The 16,823-nt window shown below is 36.8% G+C and overlaps 1 protein-coding gene across 1 annotated transcript in view; it reads left to right on the forward strand.

Moving 5' to 3' along the window:
- The window catches only part of LOC150080693 (glucose-6-phosphate 1-dehydrogenase-like), a 165,509-nt gene extending 159,602 nt beyond the window's left edge, over window positions 1-5,907 (forward strand). Inside the window, exon 11 of the mRNA XM_090381511.1 lies at window positions 5,508-5,907. Coding sequence (XP_090237637.1) covers window positions 5,508-5,592 — 85 coding nt within the window. The 3' untranslated portion in view covers window positions 5,593-5,907. The remainder of the gene's footprint in view (window positions 1-5,507) is intronic.
- The last annotated feature ends 10,916 nt before the right edge of the window (window positions 5,908-16,823 follow it).

Consider the following 16,823-nt stretch of genomic DNA (forward strand, 5'->3'; position numbering starts at 1 on the left):
AGTTATTCCATGCATCCAGTTCTTTTGTGACTGCATCATAGTATCCAATCAAGTTGGTCAGGCAAGACTTCCCCTTAACAAAACCATGCTGTGTCTGAGCTATAACTGAAGTCTTGTCTAAATGATCCTGCAGTGCTTCTTTAACCAGTGCCTCCATTAATTTTCCTGGAACAGAAGTTAAGCTCACAGGTCTATAGTTACTTGTGTCAGCCTTTGATCCTCCTTTGTGAATTGGGGTCACATTTGCACATTTCCAGTCTATGGGTACCTCCCCTGAGTCCAAGGAAGCTCTCATAATTATGGCTAAGGGTTTGCTTACTTCCTTTGCTGCCTCCTTTAATATAACTGGATAGATCCCATCCACCCCGGGTGCCTTTCTTATGTTTATCTTCAACAGTTTCTCCTCCACTTTACTCCCAGTTATTTCAAGATTCTCTAGCTTACTGCTAGAGTTGAATACACCTCTGGCATTCCCCTTGCTGAATAACTCCTCATGTGTGAATGTCGATGCAAAATATTCATTTAGTTTGTTAGCTACCTGAGCAGGATCATCAACAGTTGACCCATCAATATCAAGTGGACCAATCTGATTCATCCCCTTCCTTCTAGAGTTTACATAAGTAAAGAACTCTTTGCTGTTTTTCTTTGCATCCCTTGCCAAGGATTTCTCGTAATCTGCCTTCGCCTGCCTAACCTCCTTTGTAACTTGGTTGCATATCAACTTGTATCTATCATAGGCTTCTGTGTCATGTGTTAATTTGTAAGTATCCCATGCATTTTTCTTCTCTGCCATATGCCTCAGTTCATCTGACATCCATTTTGGCCTAAACCTTGAACAATATTTCTTAGTTGGTATGTAAAGCCTAGTAGCTTCCAAGATATGTTCTTTGAATGCTTCCCATTTTGAATTTGCTGTTGGTAACATCATCAGTTGGTCCCACTGTATAGAATTTAAATACTGTCTCAGTCCATCGTAGTCGCCTTTACGGAAGCAATAACCCTTCCCTTTACCCCTAATGGTAGTTACCTCTTTCAGTAAATCCCACTTCAGCACACTGTGATCACTGCCACCTAGTGGTTCATTTATCTGCAGATTCTTAATGCATGAAGAATCACTGCTGATAATCAAATCAAGAGTATTCTTCCCTCTAGTTGCCTCCTGAACATGCTGATGTAGAAAACAATCATCCAATAAATCCACAAAAGCCTTGCTAGTGTGTGAGTGACCAGCCCCCAAATTCCAGTCAATATCTGGGAAATTAAAATCTCCCATTATAAGACTCTCTGATTTACTGGCCCACTCTATTTCCCTGTACAGTTTCTTATTATACTCATCAGAGTCATTAGGCCTATAGCACACTCCTACTCTCAATTTTGATCTCCCAATGCTTATGTCACACCAAACTGACTCAACACTGCACTGTCCAGCGATGTCGACTGGCTTCACTTCCTTGGTTTTTATGTGTTTCTTAACTAATAGCATAACCCCTCCCCCCTTCCTATCCTGTCTATCCTTTCTGTAGACGTTGTACTCCCCAAATTGCAGTTCTGCATCCCTTATATCTGTGTGACACCACGTCTCTGATATCCCAACAATATCTGCCTTTGATGTTTTGAGCAATACCTCAAATTCATCAAATTTATTTACTAAACTCCTAGCATTGGTGTACACGCAAGTATACCTGCACCTGTTTCTATTCTTAGCTACCCTAACACAACCCATGTGTTTATTTGTACCGCAATGGCTCCCAGCAGTCTCTGAAATACCATGCATCTTGTTTTTCAGGCTTCTACTCATTCTAATAGAAGTAGTGCAAGAATCTCTTTCACCTCTGCCAGTGGCTACTGTCAATCTATTGGTCTTTGTCTCCCCCCAAGCTAGCAGTTTTCCGACCCACCTAACACTGCCTCGATAGCATCAGCAAATATTCTTGCACCCTTTCTATTTAAGTGTATCCCATCCCTGTAGAAGCAATCTCTCCTGTTAACAAGTACAGTCCAGGCTGAAAAAAATTCTACCCCTTGAGCCTTGCACAATCTTTCCAGGGCCGAATTGATCGACAAGGCTCTCATCATATACTCCCTCCTATCGTGTCTGGGCAGAATTGCAGACACTTTCAAATTCAACCCTAATTCTCGGCTTTTGTTCAACAGTGACCTGTACTTGTTAAGTAATTCTGCCGGTCTCCTACTCTTAATATTATTAGTGCCAACGTGTACAACTATATCACCTTTTGTGCCCTTAAAAGATGATATTCGCTCTACAACGTCATCAACCTTTGCCCCTGGCAGACATACCCTGGTCCTGTTCCACCTATCTTTTTTACAAAGCATGTTCCCCGTTTCCCTGACAATTGAGTCACCAACAACTACTAGTTCCTTCGGGACCAGCGCATTCTGCCTTGGGGGTTGTCTCTGTGTCACGTGATGTCCAAGTGCAAGCTCTGGCGTTGATGTGGGCAGCTGAGAGCTTGATGGGCCCCTCAGTTTAGTTCCTTCGAGGGCATCCACCCTGTCCTTCAAGCTCTCATATAGGCCCACAAGAACGCCGAGTTGTTGCCTGATATCGATACACTCCTTGCATCGCGCACACACAAGGACATCCCCCTTGGCAGTATCATGTCCCGTACCCGATTGCTCTGCAAACATCAAGCAAACAGTGCATTTTATAAGGCTGTGAGTCAGAGGACAACTGCCCCCCCTCAGTTCTGCTCTGAGCCACAGCACTTCCATTAGCTTGAGCCTTTTGCTTTGCTGCTCTGGTCTGAGTCATGATTCTATTAATTTATTAAGTTATGTTATTAATTATATTACGTTTGTAATCTAAGTCGTTATATGTATTTATTTAAACGTACAATTTAACTGCTAACGAAGTTCAACTAACGCTATCTAGTACGGCATACAACTATCGTATCACAATGGCGGGAAAATTACGAACGCTAGCGGAGTTGAAACACGTGGAAACCTTTACCGATACTTTTATGCAATTACAAGGCCGAGTAAAGAATAAATACACCAAGTTAATCAGAAAATCACAAAATAATGTTATACTACTAAATTTAAATCAAAAGTTTTAGAAAAACAATAATTTCAAATCAATAAATAAGAAAAATCCACTTAGCGGCTTGGAACACGACCGTCTCTAGTAGCCTCGTCAGCAGACTCTCAGTAGCCTCGTCAGCAGACTCTCAATGAGTTTTAAATGTGGATAATACCTTGATCTAATGGCTGAATGAAAGACGTTGTATTAACCTAGTACAACTGTGGTGCTAGGAACATAACTTCAATCTTTGGATGGCCTGATGTGCTATCCAACAGCAATAAAACTTTGAAATCCAGATTTTTCCACAAGTTCAATAGCATAGAACATAACACAGGGATTTCCCAACAAAATACATATAGGGATTTATCAATATATTTTTTTTTTTTTTTTGATTAGCGAGTCAACAACGGGGATTCAAAAGGAGTGGAAATGTTGAAAATTACATCCAACATAATAGCAGGGTTCCCCTGCACAAAAGCTCAAAAATACCTGTTATGCGAGGTTTACCACAATTCTCAAACCATATTATATAAGTACCATGTGCGAGGATTGCTGCAATTTATCAATCGTGTTAGAGCGAAACAGTGTTGTAGAACTATCGTGTTATACTGGGATTGCCTGCATAGGAATTTTAACAACAAGGATAAGGAGGTGATTATCCCTTTGTATAAGGCAATGGTCAGGCCACACTTTGAGTACTGCATACAGGTCTGGAGGCCTCATTTTAAGAAGATGTAGAGTTGCTAGAGTGAGTACAGAGAAGAGCAACAAGATTGGCGAGGGGAATAAAGGAGTGCTCTTACCAAGAAGTAGGGCCTCCGTAGCCGAGTGGGCAAGAGCGGGAGTGCAGTAGCACACGCTCTTTGAGTAGACTGGGGTTCAATCTGCCAACCCGCACTGGACCAGCGTGGCAGATTATGGTCCATTTCCCTCAGCATGAATTGTTGAGGAGGCTTCCATCCTGCAGTGGGTTGATAATGGCTGCACTTTACTTTTTTTTTTTTTTTACTTACCAAGAAAGACTTAAGTTTAGCAAATTGCAACATCTGAAGACCAGGCACCTGCAAGGCGATCTAATTGAGGTGTATAAGGCCTTGAATGGTTTGAGCAGGCTCAGTGCTAATGGGGTTCTTCCTCTTGCTCAGATTACAAACCTGAGGGTGCATAAATTCAAATTGAGGAAAGACAGTTGTAGAATAGATGTGCAGAAATATGCTTTTAGCCAGCGGGTAATTGATTGCTGGAACAAACTTTTAGAGCAAATAGGATTTTTTTTTTTTTTGGCCAATGCTGTATAAGCTTGCTTTCTTGCATCATATGCCTGTGCCTCTACTAATTAACAACCCTGCCAACCTTCGTATCATCTGCAAACTTAGACATTAACCCTTATATACCTTCATAAATATCATTCATAAATAAAGAAAACAACGATGGGCCCAACACCTAACCCTGGGGAACACCACTAATAACATTAGTCCACAAAAAGCAGTGTCCATTGAGTACCACTGTATCTTCTCCCACTCAACCATCCTTTTATCCATTGTAGCAACTTGCCCTTAATGCCATATTGCTCCAATTTGTACAATAGTCTTCCATGTGCCACAGTAGCAAAAGCTTTCCTAAAAATCCAAGTATATGATATCAAAATTATTTTTTGCATCCAGTTCCTTTGTGACCACATCATAGTATACAATGAAATTAGTCAGACAAGACTGCCCCTTAACAAGCCCATGCTGTGTCTGAACTATAACTGCAGTCCTTGTCTAGATGATCCTGCATTGCTTCCTTAACCAGTGCCTCCATTAATTTCCCTTGAACAGAAGTTAAACTAACAGGTCTAATTACTCATGTCACCCTTTGATCCAACCCCCTTTGTGAACTGGGGACACATTTACACATTTCCAGTCCATGGGGACCTCCCCTGAGTCCAACGAAGCTTTCATAATTATGGCTAAGGGTTTGCTTACTTCCTTTAATATAACTGGATAGATCTCATCCACCCCAGGTGCCTTTATGTTCAATTTCACCAATTTCTCCTCCAGTTTGCTCTCAGTTATTACAGAATAATTTCGCTCCCTAGTAGAGTTTGATAAATATCTGGCATTCCCTCCCTGAATAACTCCTCATGTGTTAATGTAGATGCAAAATACTCATTCAGTTTGTAAGCTATCTCAGCAGGTACATCAACAATTGCTCCATCGATGTCAATTGGACAAATTTGATTCATCCCCTTCCTTCTAGAATTTACATAATTAAAGAAGCCTTTGCTTGCCTAACATCCTTTGTGACTTGATTATGGACTATCTGATACCTACCATATGCATTTCTATTTTTAAATTTAGATTGAGCTTGTTTGTTGTGACTAAAATGATATCACAGTTTTACTTTCCAGAATTAAATATTATATCTTAATGAGCTACTTATTTATTTTGTTTTGGTTATTAAAAATTCTTTCTTCCCTTAGTCGAGGCCCAAACGAAGCTGATGACTTGTGTATGAAGTATGGCTTCAAGTTTTATGGAACTTATAAGTGGATCACGCCTTCATAAACATATTTTCACTGCCCAGTCACATTTCATATAATTTGCTTTTTGTTCTGGTTTGAGAATATTCGGTAGTAGATTATTATAATATGTTTTTCAATAACCCTTTGAAACTACTAATAGGTTTTAGAATTATGTTACATTGCAACAAGATACAAGCAGTTCTTGAATTTATGACAGTATGCATTCCTAGAAAAGGTGCACAAGTTGATAGATTTTCTCATGGAAGAAATGATTTAATAGATTAAAAAATATATATATGTCCAAAACACAGATTTTTAGAGATACAAACGTTAAATATATACATGAAATGCATTAAAAAAAAAAAAAAAACTGCTTGCACTATATAAGCAAGGGCCAATTTTAAATGAGAGTGAATGGCCAAAGACTCCTAACTTTCACTATATGTTATCACTCTTTTCTCTTTCCTTTTGTCACCCATTAAGGATGAAATATTAAATCAAAAATGACAAAAACCTCATGCTTCGCAACACTGGATATTTCTTCATATCAGAACCAGAAATGAAACTACTGACAGCATGCCATAAGTATAAGTTAAATTGCCATAATTACATAGGTAATAATTTGCTTGTGATGCATAGATTAACATGGTTCAAGCTGGTATAGGTTAATGACTGCCTGTATGTTAGAATTAATTTAATTGTATTGCGATAAAACTGTTGTGTGTAGTTTTTTTTTTTTTTTTTGTTTTATTTTTTGCTTTTGTATTGTTGTAGAGTAATTTTTGTTTAAAAAAGTCACATTATTAAAAAGATATTTTTTTACAGATTTACTTTACCAATGTGTTAGTACCAATGTGTTAGTATCTTTGATTGTTTCATTTTACTAATTGTAATGATGTTCAAGTAATGTCATAGCAAAGAAGCTTCTCTTTGAATAGAAGCTGTATGATAAACATGCAAATAGAAAAAAAGCTGTTTCATTTTACCTTAAATGATAAAATATTTTATAAATAGTCTGCACCCATCTCCACTGCTAATGAAGAAAATATGATCAAGCCAATCCATCAAAACTCGAAATGAATCGATTACCCTTTTCCTTTGTTCTTTAAATGAAAAGATTTGACAAATGCCTCAAAAGGTCCAATATGAAGTCAAACTGCATATATTTTAAAAGTGTTTTCTAATTTTGGCAGGGAGGGATCACATTGCAAATTACAGTGTCTGGAGACTAGGCACCAGCGAGGTGATCTGATAGAGGTGTATAAAGCCTTGAATGGTTTAAGCATGCTCAATGCTGATGGGATTCTTCCTCTAGCTCAGAAAAATCACCTGAGAGGGCATAAATTCAAATTGAGGAAAGACAGATGTAGGATAGACGTGAGGAAATTTGCCTTTAGCCAGCGGGTGGTTGGTTGGTGGAACAGACTTCCATCCCTTGTGGTGGAGGTTGATAGCCTAAATAAGTTTAAGGCTCAGCTGGAAGGTATTTGGAACGAACAGAGGGGTGAAGTGGAAGTGGGGGTTTTTTTTTTTTTTTGGCTGATGCTGCATAAGCTTGCTTTCTTGCATCAAATGCCTCTACTAATGCTAACATCCAGTCGTTGAGTGAATCAAATTCTACATACAATCAAGCTACTTTTGGGAGTTGGGAAAGTAATTATTCATAAGAGCAGCAGTACTTAAATCCAATAAATGACAGAACTGTTTATTAAAATAAAATAGGATTAAAATTAAAATGGCAAAGTAAAACACTAGAATACAATGGATTTTTCAAAAGGTGACCACCACCACCTCCTATGATAACAGTAGAATTATAGTAATATCCTCTGCACATGTGCACAGAAATATGCAACTGTTTAGATGGATAAAACCATTCATACAATCCAAGAACTACAGCCTTGAATATAGACCCTCCCCACATCTCTAGCAATACTATGTTCTGTAGAGTTATGATATTCTTTCCAGCAGTGCCACATTACATTTTTCATAATTTGCCTTCTCATTCTCAACACACACCAGATATAGCTAACTGTGGTGTGCCAGATATAGGCCCCAGGCCAGACAACCGATTGCTTATAACAGTGGTTTTCAACATTTTTGGCTGAGGTAACCCCCCTTAAGATTATCATAGGCACAGAACACTAAAAAGGGGCAGTCTTCAGTTTTTTTTTCATGTGTACTGTTTTATAGTGGAACCAAAAAATAATCACTACTCTTAAAATTTTAAACCAAAAAAAAAAAAACTTACTCAGTGAATCTAATGAGAGACCTGCTGTGACGGAACACAAAGTTTTCTTGGAGTGATGTGTCACAAGAGATCAGTTTTTCAAGAAAGGATTAGCTAGTCACCTGTAATTTTTAATGTCTGCATTGACAAGAAAATATTCTTCAAAAGAGAGCGACAGCTGCATGAAGTGGTCAATTATCGCTTTCTGTAAGTCTGACTCTGCAGAGACATTTTTTTCAACAAGATGTGTAGTAAAAGTATTAGAGGTATCAATATTGTCCTGCTTCAGCTCTTTCTCCAAATTCAGAGATTTTATCATTAGCCATGAAAAGTGTTGTGATTTTACCTCTAAGTGATAGATTCAATGCATTCAGTTTGTGTGTGGGCACCTCCGTAGCCAGGTGGGAAGGAGCAGCAGTGCGTACCACACGCTTCTTGATTAGACCGGGGTTCGAGCCCGTCACCACCAAATATGGAGGATGCGGAAAGGTCAATGAATGACCACCGCATATTCCGGAGCAATATGGCCTTAGTTGCTAATGCTCCTAAAAAAAAAAAAACCAAACCAAAATTCAGTTTGTAAAATATATCAGCAAGTATGCAACTCCTTGGGAATTACGATTGCTAGACAGTCGGTGAATCTGTAGTTTATCGAGTTGTTTTTCGTGGTTTCATCTTTACAATCAGCAAGAAACATAATAATTTCAGTGTTTAATTCAGAGAATCTCATCAACTCAGCCAACATGCTTCAGTATAAAAAAAGTTGGTAGTTGTAGTCATTGTCCATTTCATTGCAAATCTGCTGGAAAAGTTCTGTATTTAAGGCACTAGATTTCACATAATTGATGATTTCTATTAGTGTCTTAAAAATATCTTTCAGTTTTGCAGGAATGTTTTTCACAGCTAAATTTTCCATGTGGAGTATACAGTGACTACTCTAACAGGAAGAGTGTGCTACTGCCTTGATTCTCATAACAATACCTGAAATGGAACCCTGCATAGCCTTGGCATCCTCAGTACAGATGTCAATACACTTCCAGTCGAGTTCATGAGCACAACAAATGCTGTCAATATTTTCAAAAATATCTGCTCCCATTGTAATAATTTTCAAATCATCATAGATAAGAACGTCTTTACACAGCTATCAAACAAATACTAATAGCACAGCTAGGCTACCGATGTCAGTGCCCTCATTGAGTTTCAAGGTAAAATAAGATGACAACTTAAGTCTATGAATGAGTTCAATGAGAGGATCAGCTGAACAAAGTAAAGTTTTTTTTACAGCAGCACTTGTTTTATTTTTGATGATTCATTGGATCTGAATATTGTCTTGCACAGGTCAGTAGCATATGGCATTATCAAATTTTCACCAATAGTGTTGGCCTCTCCTTGACAAGCAATGCAACAGCTCACTTTCAGTGAGGCTCTAATAATTCTTTTTTATATAATACTTGTTGTCTTTAGTAGTCTGTAATTTCTTTCAAAATGTCTCATCAACAGAGAGGGTTTGTTACAGGTATTGCCGAGTTTGTTCACATATATAACACAGAGGGATTTGATTCAGCTCATCACCACAAAAGAATTCAAATATTCATTTTGATTTTTTTTTTTTTGTTGTTCTTATCTGGAGCTGATTTGCTTGTAGACTGACTTCATGAATGGTCAATGATTACTCATCACTTGGTCTGTCATATTGAAGTGTTCTTTACTCATCTTCTCTCAGGATTTTCTGGTCTCTCTCTGTAGAATCTAACTTTCTCTCTGTCCCTCTTACTAAAGATTTATTCATGATTGGACAGTGCAAAATAAAAATTAAGAATAGTTACACAGAAAAACCGCCAAGTCACTCCAGCACAAACTGACAACGCTGTTTCTGGGACTTGTATCTACTGTATATTTGTATTTCTTTAAGAGGGGAAAATAGCTAAAAATTGGCTGTATATTCATTATTCAGTTGCCTAGCAATTTTTTGTAAACAGGACAGGACTCATCAGTGAATTATTACTGTAAACACCCAGTTTCTTCCCTCAGCTCAAGATGCAATAAGAGTATTTCAATGGAACACTAATTAAAAACAGCTGCCTCTGGAAGGAAATGTGGCTACTGTTCGTCAACTGTGGTACATTAGTTATAAATGTAAACTTTTGTAAACAAGAGCACATGACATCCTTTTGTTGACTTAGAAGTTAAAATTAGGATAGCAAACACTGCTAGGGTCTAAACTAGACAAAAAATATACATGAAGTAATAAGTTATTTATGGAGAAATCACTTCACCAAAGCATTACAATAGGCAGGACAGTTAGATTTTGATTTAGTTTTCCCAAAATGCAAATTCTAGGGCATCAGAAATAAATACATGGTAAAATCAATAAAATTTTGCAATTAGCTGATAAATATTTTACTAAAAACTAAGCACATGAAAATCCACCATTTTGGATTCAATACCACTACGTACTGCTTGAGGTAGCCCCAGTTGAAAACCACAGCTTATTACCATTCCAATACACTCTCATTCCTGTACTTGTTGAGAGTGTATTACAATTCCAATACACTCAACAAGTACAGGATCCTTGACCTTTCATAAAACTATGTGCAGCTTCCACTTTTTTTGTTGCACACAGTGCCACTGACAGGCTTGTAAGCTGAGAGCTTTGTGTGGTTACCTTCGAAAGACTTATGATAATTATGTTCTAGGGAGGGAAGGGATGAAGAGACAGTGAATCATTTGTACTGCATGCATTTCTTACTATCTGGACTACTTTTTCTGGATCTGTAGGATCTTCAACTATTTCCTGTAGCATCTTTAACTATTCTGGATTACAGAATAGTTGAAGATCCTACAGGTCTGTCAGATACACATAGTTGTGCCAAGGGTTCTTTATTTGAGGATAAAAGTAGAGCAATATACAGGATTGTTTGGGTGGGCTATATAGGAAAGACAGGGCAAAGATTTAAAGTTTGTATGGGGAGCATGTCAAATACTTGGGAAGGCAAATTATAGATAATCTACTATGTACGAGTACTTCGAGGAAGCAAAAATCAAATCTTTGGAAAACCCTGTTATTGTCAATTGTGTATGTATTATTAGTAAAAGAAATGGCTTGAGGGCATTCAGATTTTTCTTGAATGCCCTCAAGCCATTTCTAAATACCACCGTTATTTACAGAGCACAAAACAGCCAACCAATTTATGGAGCATTTTATGAAAATATTGGTTGCTGGGTCACGGTATTTAAATAAATGGATAAAATTCCTTAATATTTTACTGTTAATTTCATTGTATCATGAGATGAATGCAGAAATGCTCACCATACTGTTATTATACACATATCAAAATGCACATTAAGCAGTGCCTTATGGCTTTACTTTATTTCTTTTGATGTAGTGCAGTCAGCTAGTAAACACTGATTTTTCATTAAAATGTAATTTCGCATTTTACAAAATTTCTCTATATAGAAGCATAATTTGTTTTCTGTTCAATAAATAATGTATAATCAATAGCTAATCTTTTGTGTAGTTTAAATTTCAGAACAAAAGTGTTTTCTTTGCTAAACTTAAAGTGTAGCTTTTTTGAATGCAAGCTTCTCTAATACACAGCTATAAATAAATATAGCTGTTGATTTACTTTAACCTCCTTCTTGTAGTTGTTTGAAAGCAAAGTTTGTTGTATTTTTTTTTAATTAAGTAATTGTTAAGTTTCAAATTTTATTTTTGTGATAATTATAATTTTTCTACAAACTTCTGCCATGATGTAACCTGCCATATTGTTTTGTTTTTAATCACAGAATGTTTTTTGTTAATATATATATTAAAATATTTTTATACAGATGCAAATTATGTATTTTTCACTATTTTTAAATAAAGCATTGTTTCTGAATTTTGGTGATATTTCTACATCAGTAAAACATTACTGCATTCTAGCAGAAGTGGTTAAAAAATTCAGTTTTTACTTATGTGATTCATAGTCCACTTTTTTGGTTACTAATGATTAACAAAAATAACTTAAATCTTTTAAAAAAGATTTTTTATCAGTGATTATACCAGTATTTATAATTAAAAATTATTTCCCTATTGTAGATCTTGTAATGTTGCCACTTTCCAAACAATTTCCTGTAAAAGTGTACTCAATTTTCTACATAGCAGTAGTGTGTTTTTAGTGGAATTAGTACAGATTCCACAAAATTATAAATTCACTTTAATTACCTCAACCCACAAGTTTCAACTGTTCCCCCCCCCCTCCCCATAAAAAAAAGAGGTCTAATAAAAAGTTTTGGGACAGACTATTTTGAAACTGCAGCATTGTAGGGAGCTGAAACTTGTGACATGTTCAGTAACTTTGCCTAGACATAGTAAATGCATGAACTGCCCATTTATCTGCAGTCAATCTGAATTAGTGTGCATTGAATAGGTGTTTTGCATTTGTAAAAATGAGTGATTTTAACAAGCAGTGAAATTGTATTAAATTTTGTTTCAGATGGAAAATGCAAACTCACAAAACATTAAAAACAGCCTTCAGAAAAAAAATTATGCCTTTCGGACTGTTCAGTGATTCACAAAGTTTAAAGATGATGATGTTCCTTGCTCTGGCCACCTTTCAACTTCAAAAACTAATGATTCAGTCTGATAAGGAGTGATTGATGTTTAACTATTATTAAAATCAATTTATTGGAAAACTTCCTCTCCCAGGAGCTATCAGCTAACAGATGCTACTACAAATTGCTAATGAAACTGGTATTTCTTATTCAATATAAACATGGCTGAAACAAACATATTTCTGCCATGTTTATGTCTCACATCCTCACTGATAATCACAGAGATAAGCAAATTCTTGCATGTCAGGACCCTATTCTATGTGCTATTAGTGCTTACACTGTTTCTTCCTTTATTAGTGGTGATGAATTTCAGACATACTCAGAAGCAGTGTTCAATATGAATTTGCTCTACATAGTTAAAATGTGAATGGGGAATACTACAAAATAGTTCTACAGTAATTTCATGATTCCATTTGGTGTAAACAGCTGGGGAAAGGGATTCAGTAAACTGATACTTGCATCATGACATCCCTGCACATTCATCATTTGCCAATCAACAATTTCTTGCAAAGCACTCCATCAATGTGGTCCCCCCCCCATCTGCTATACTTACTATTTCCCCTCCCCCACCAAAGCTTAATCCCTTGGAAAGATTACAGATTAGAAATGACTAAGAAAATTGCTCAGAATGCAACACAGGAACTGTTATCAATTCCAATAGAAACCTATCAGGAATTACTTCCAGAAGTTACTGGAGCATTGGATATGCTTATAAAATCTAACAGGTTTTAATCAACTCACGTGGAAGGAGAACCATGAATATAGTTGGCAAATATAATTTCCCAAATACTAAAATTAGCCATATAGTGCAAGGAAGCCATAGGCTTCTGCTGCACCAGTCAAAAAGGAAAAAATAATAAGAAGAAAATACAACCTATGCACTTCCCTTCCCTATAGGTAACTACCTACATTGCTACAGCAATGTAGATAGTTACACTATCTAAACTAAAGTTTAACACTGACAAATGCAAAGTACTGCATATGGTTAGCAGTAACTCAAGAGGAATGTACAAACTGTGGTACTACACTCAGGGAGGTGGAGAATGAAAAAGACCTGGCAGTAATTGTGCAGTCAGATATGAAGTTCTCTGAGCAGTGCAGACGGGGCTGCCAGAGCAGGTCGTGGAGTTTTGTCAATGATATATAGGAATTTTGCTAGCAGAGACAATGAGGTGATTATCCCTTTGTATAAGGCAATGATCAGGCTACACTTTGAGTACTGCATACAGGTCTAGATGTCTCATTTTAGGAAGAATGTAGAGTTGCTAGAATGAATACAGAGAAGGGCAACAAGAATGGTGAGAGGGACAAAGGGGTGTTCTTACCAAGAGAGGCTTAACTTCTGAAAGTTGCAGCATCTGAAGACTAGGCACCTGCAAGGTGATCTGATTGAGATTTATAAGGCCTTGAATGGTTTTGAGCAGGATCAATGCTGATAGGATACTTCCACTTGCTCAGATTAAGAATCCAAGGGACACAGATTCAAATTGAGAAAAGACAGTTGTAGAATAGATGAACTAGACAAATATTTAGAGCAGTGGTTTTCAACCGGGGTGCCCCGTCATTTGGGTTTAAATTACTTAATTTATTTCATTATAAAATGGTGTACAGTATCTTTTTAATTTTGTGGTGATCTATAATTGACATTTACTTAGTACTTCTATATAAAGAATAAAATTATATACTGTATATATATAATTTGTATTATGAAATGTAATTTTTATAATTATATTATTGTAATAAATATCATATAACATATATTTTTTAATATTACACACACGGACACAGAGAGAATCGGATCAAACAGGCAGAAAATTGAGTAGGGAGAAAACTGCAGTTATTAAAAAAAGGTTTAAAATTACTGATTTTGAGTGACTGGATGGGTGAAATGGGAAGATTGGGGTTTTTTTTTTTTTTTGGCTGATGCTGTATAAGCTTGCTTTCTTGCATCATATACCTCAACTAATGTTCAATCTTAAAAGAACAAAAGCATTTATTTAACATTTAAAAAAGTTTTAACATAAGTAACAGTTTAAATTAAAACCTGGAACAAAGCAACAGGTTACATCAGTTTAAGTGTCATCAGTAGATGAAGAGGAAACACCTGAAAAAGAATAAGAGAAGGGATCAATAAAGCTTTTCATCTGGGAAAAGCATATTTGAAAAATTGTGGTTATTGAAAGTTCTCTACTGGTAAGGAAAAAGGACAAAGAACATTTGTAATTTTTAATCATAAATAAGGCAGTTGAATAAAACAAGACAGCAGTCTTCCAAAGTACCACATGAACACTGATCAGTTAAATACTGATACAAGTTAAATTTGGCCAACTTATAATTTAGGGATCTGTCTTTCATTAAATAGTTTGTGCATGTATATAAGTTTGGAGAATAAAACCATATAGCAGTTAGTTTACTAACAAAATTAAACAATAAGAGAGAAGAGTTTTGTAAAAATGCTTTGGGACAAGTTTCCCACCTGTTCATAATAACTTTTGGACATCTGGTTTCCTCTATCTTCCCTAATGAGCTGGATATCATCATTCTTCTCTTTCTTGGTGATTCCCTTCTCTCTCTCTCTCTCTCTAACTCAGGATTTTTTTTTTTTTTGCTGGTGCAGCATAAGCCTCAGGCTTCCTTGCACCATATAGCTAATAATAATAAAGCAGCTCGATCCTTAACCTCGGTAAACCAATAGGAAATCCAGGGGAACAAAACTGAAGATTAAGAATACTTACAAAGCTGGTGTAGAAACTGTTCTACAGGTTCTGGAGAGAACAAGGAGAAAACAGCATTGTAGAGGGCCTAATTTTGTTTGAATGGTAGTGTGCTTGGCTCTGTGGAAATAAGCTTCAACTGCACGATAACAATATATTTAGCTTGCTGAGAAAAAATAACAGATAATATAGGTTTTAGATAAAAACTAATAAAACATAGGTTAAAATAAGATAAATATAAAGCAAACAAATCACCAAAGCTTTTGGACAGAGGGTGTCCTTCCTCAGTGGGAAAAGCATTATTACAAAAAGTGTTAATACAAAAAATATAAATGCCCAGTCATGGTGGTCATGCAAGGTGAAATGCATGCCACAGGTGCAGAAACAATTAGCAGTTGGACGTAGAGGCTTGTGGTTGTAATAGTAATGCTTTGGTATGCTGTAGACCCAACATTTATCATTCAGGAGGATGGCTGCTTCAATGATGGGGTGTGTGTCACCTCCTTTGTTCCAGTTAAAGGAATCATAACATCAAATGTGAAGGGACTCCAACCAGACAGCGACAGTACTGGTGGGATTGGTCGATAATTTTAACGTTCCAGTGTGGGTTGATGTCATGCTGGGTAGACCAGAAGTGCTCTGTGATCGCTGAATGTTCCAAATCCACAGAATAGATTGCTCTCTCATGTTCAACGACTCGATCTTTGAGCCTTCTGCCAGATTTGCCAACGTAGCAGTCACAGCAGGAAATGTGGTACACTGTACTGCTCTGCAGAGGGGGGAGATCAAAGTCCTAGCATTTTAGAGATTCGTTGGTGAACTTAAACCATACTAAGATGTGTGTGGTCTAATGGTCAATTTGCCAAAAACCATGTGAAACTCACCTATGACCATTTAACTCAGCCAGGTAATAACTGTAATAGTAAGACAAGAAAGATAACTAAAGTTGAATAAAAATAAAATTCCTCTTATAACTTTTGGGATTCGAACCACGGCCTTTTCCATCCAGTGTGGGAAGGCACTTGTAGGATTTTTTTTTTTTTAGGAGCATCAGTGACTATGGCCACATTGCTCCGAGTATATTGTTTATAAATTGTATGTATGCTCAGATCAATTTTCTGTTTGCTGGATGAAAAACCTGAGTTTCCAGGAGAAATAAAACCATATTACTCTCGCTTGAGACAAACTCCTTGTGAAAAAACGACCAGAAAAATTCCTCCTGCCATCGACAGGACTCGACTCAGATCTTTTCCACCTGGTAGGGTAGAATAGCAATCCTAGTAACTGTGCTAACCAAGAGGACAGTGTGGGAGGATGGTGCTTCTACACACTGCTACATGCAAGGACAGGAGGCCGAAGGCATAAAACAAACCCTTAAAAAATATTTTTAATTTATTCATTACTGATCCATTTGAGGGTTCCTCTAGAATACTGCCTACAGTTGTCTTGAATTGAGACCGAGAACCTTCATAAATCAGTAATGTAAAATTGTCTTCGTAGGCCTGAGATCGATAATTTTGAAATTCTTTCAAGAGCCATTCATCAATTACTAAAGTCCATAAAATTGGTGGAACCTTACGGGCATCTACGATGTAGATTAAGAAACTGACTGATGTTCCGAAGAGACTAACCCTTCAGTCACTGAATAAATGCCTTATATCGCATACTTCCAGGTTACAATTTGCCTCCCTAAGATATTGGAGGACGCTTTGCACTGAAGCGAGTAGAAGGCGACCTCAA

The sequence above is a fragment of the Mastigoproctus giganteus genome, chromosome 9 (genome assembly GCF_048544385.1).
Source record: "Mastigoproctus giganteus isolate SK-2022 chromosome 9, ASM4854438v1, whole genome shotgun sequence".
NCBI classification, from domain to species: Eukaryota; Metazoa; Arthropoda; class Arachnida; order Uropygi; family Thelyphonidae; genus Mastigoproctus; species Mastigoproctus giganteus.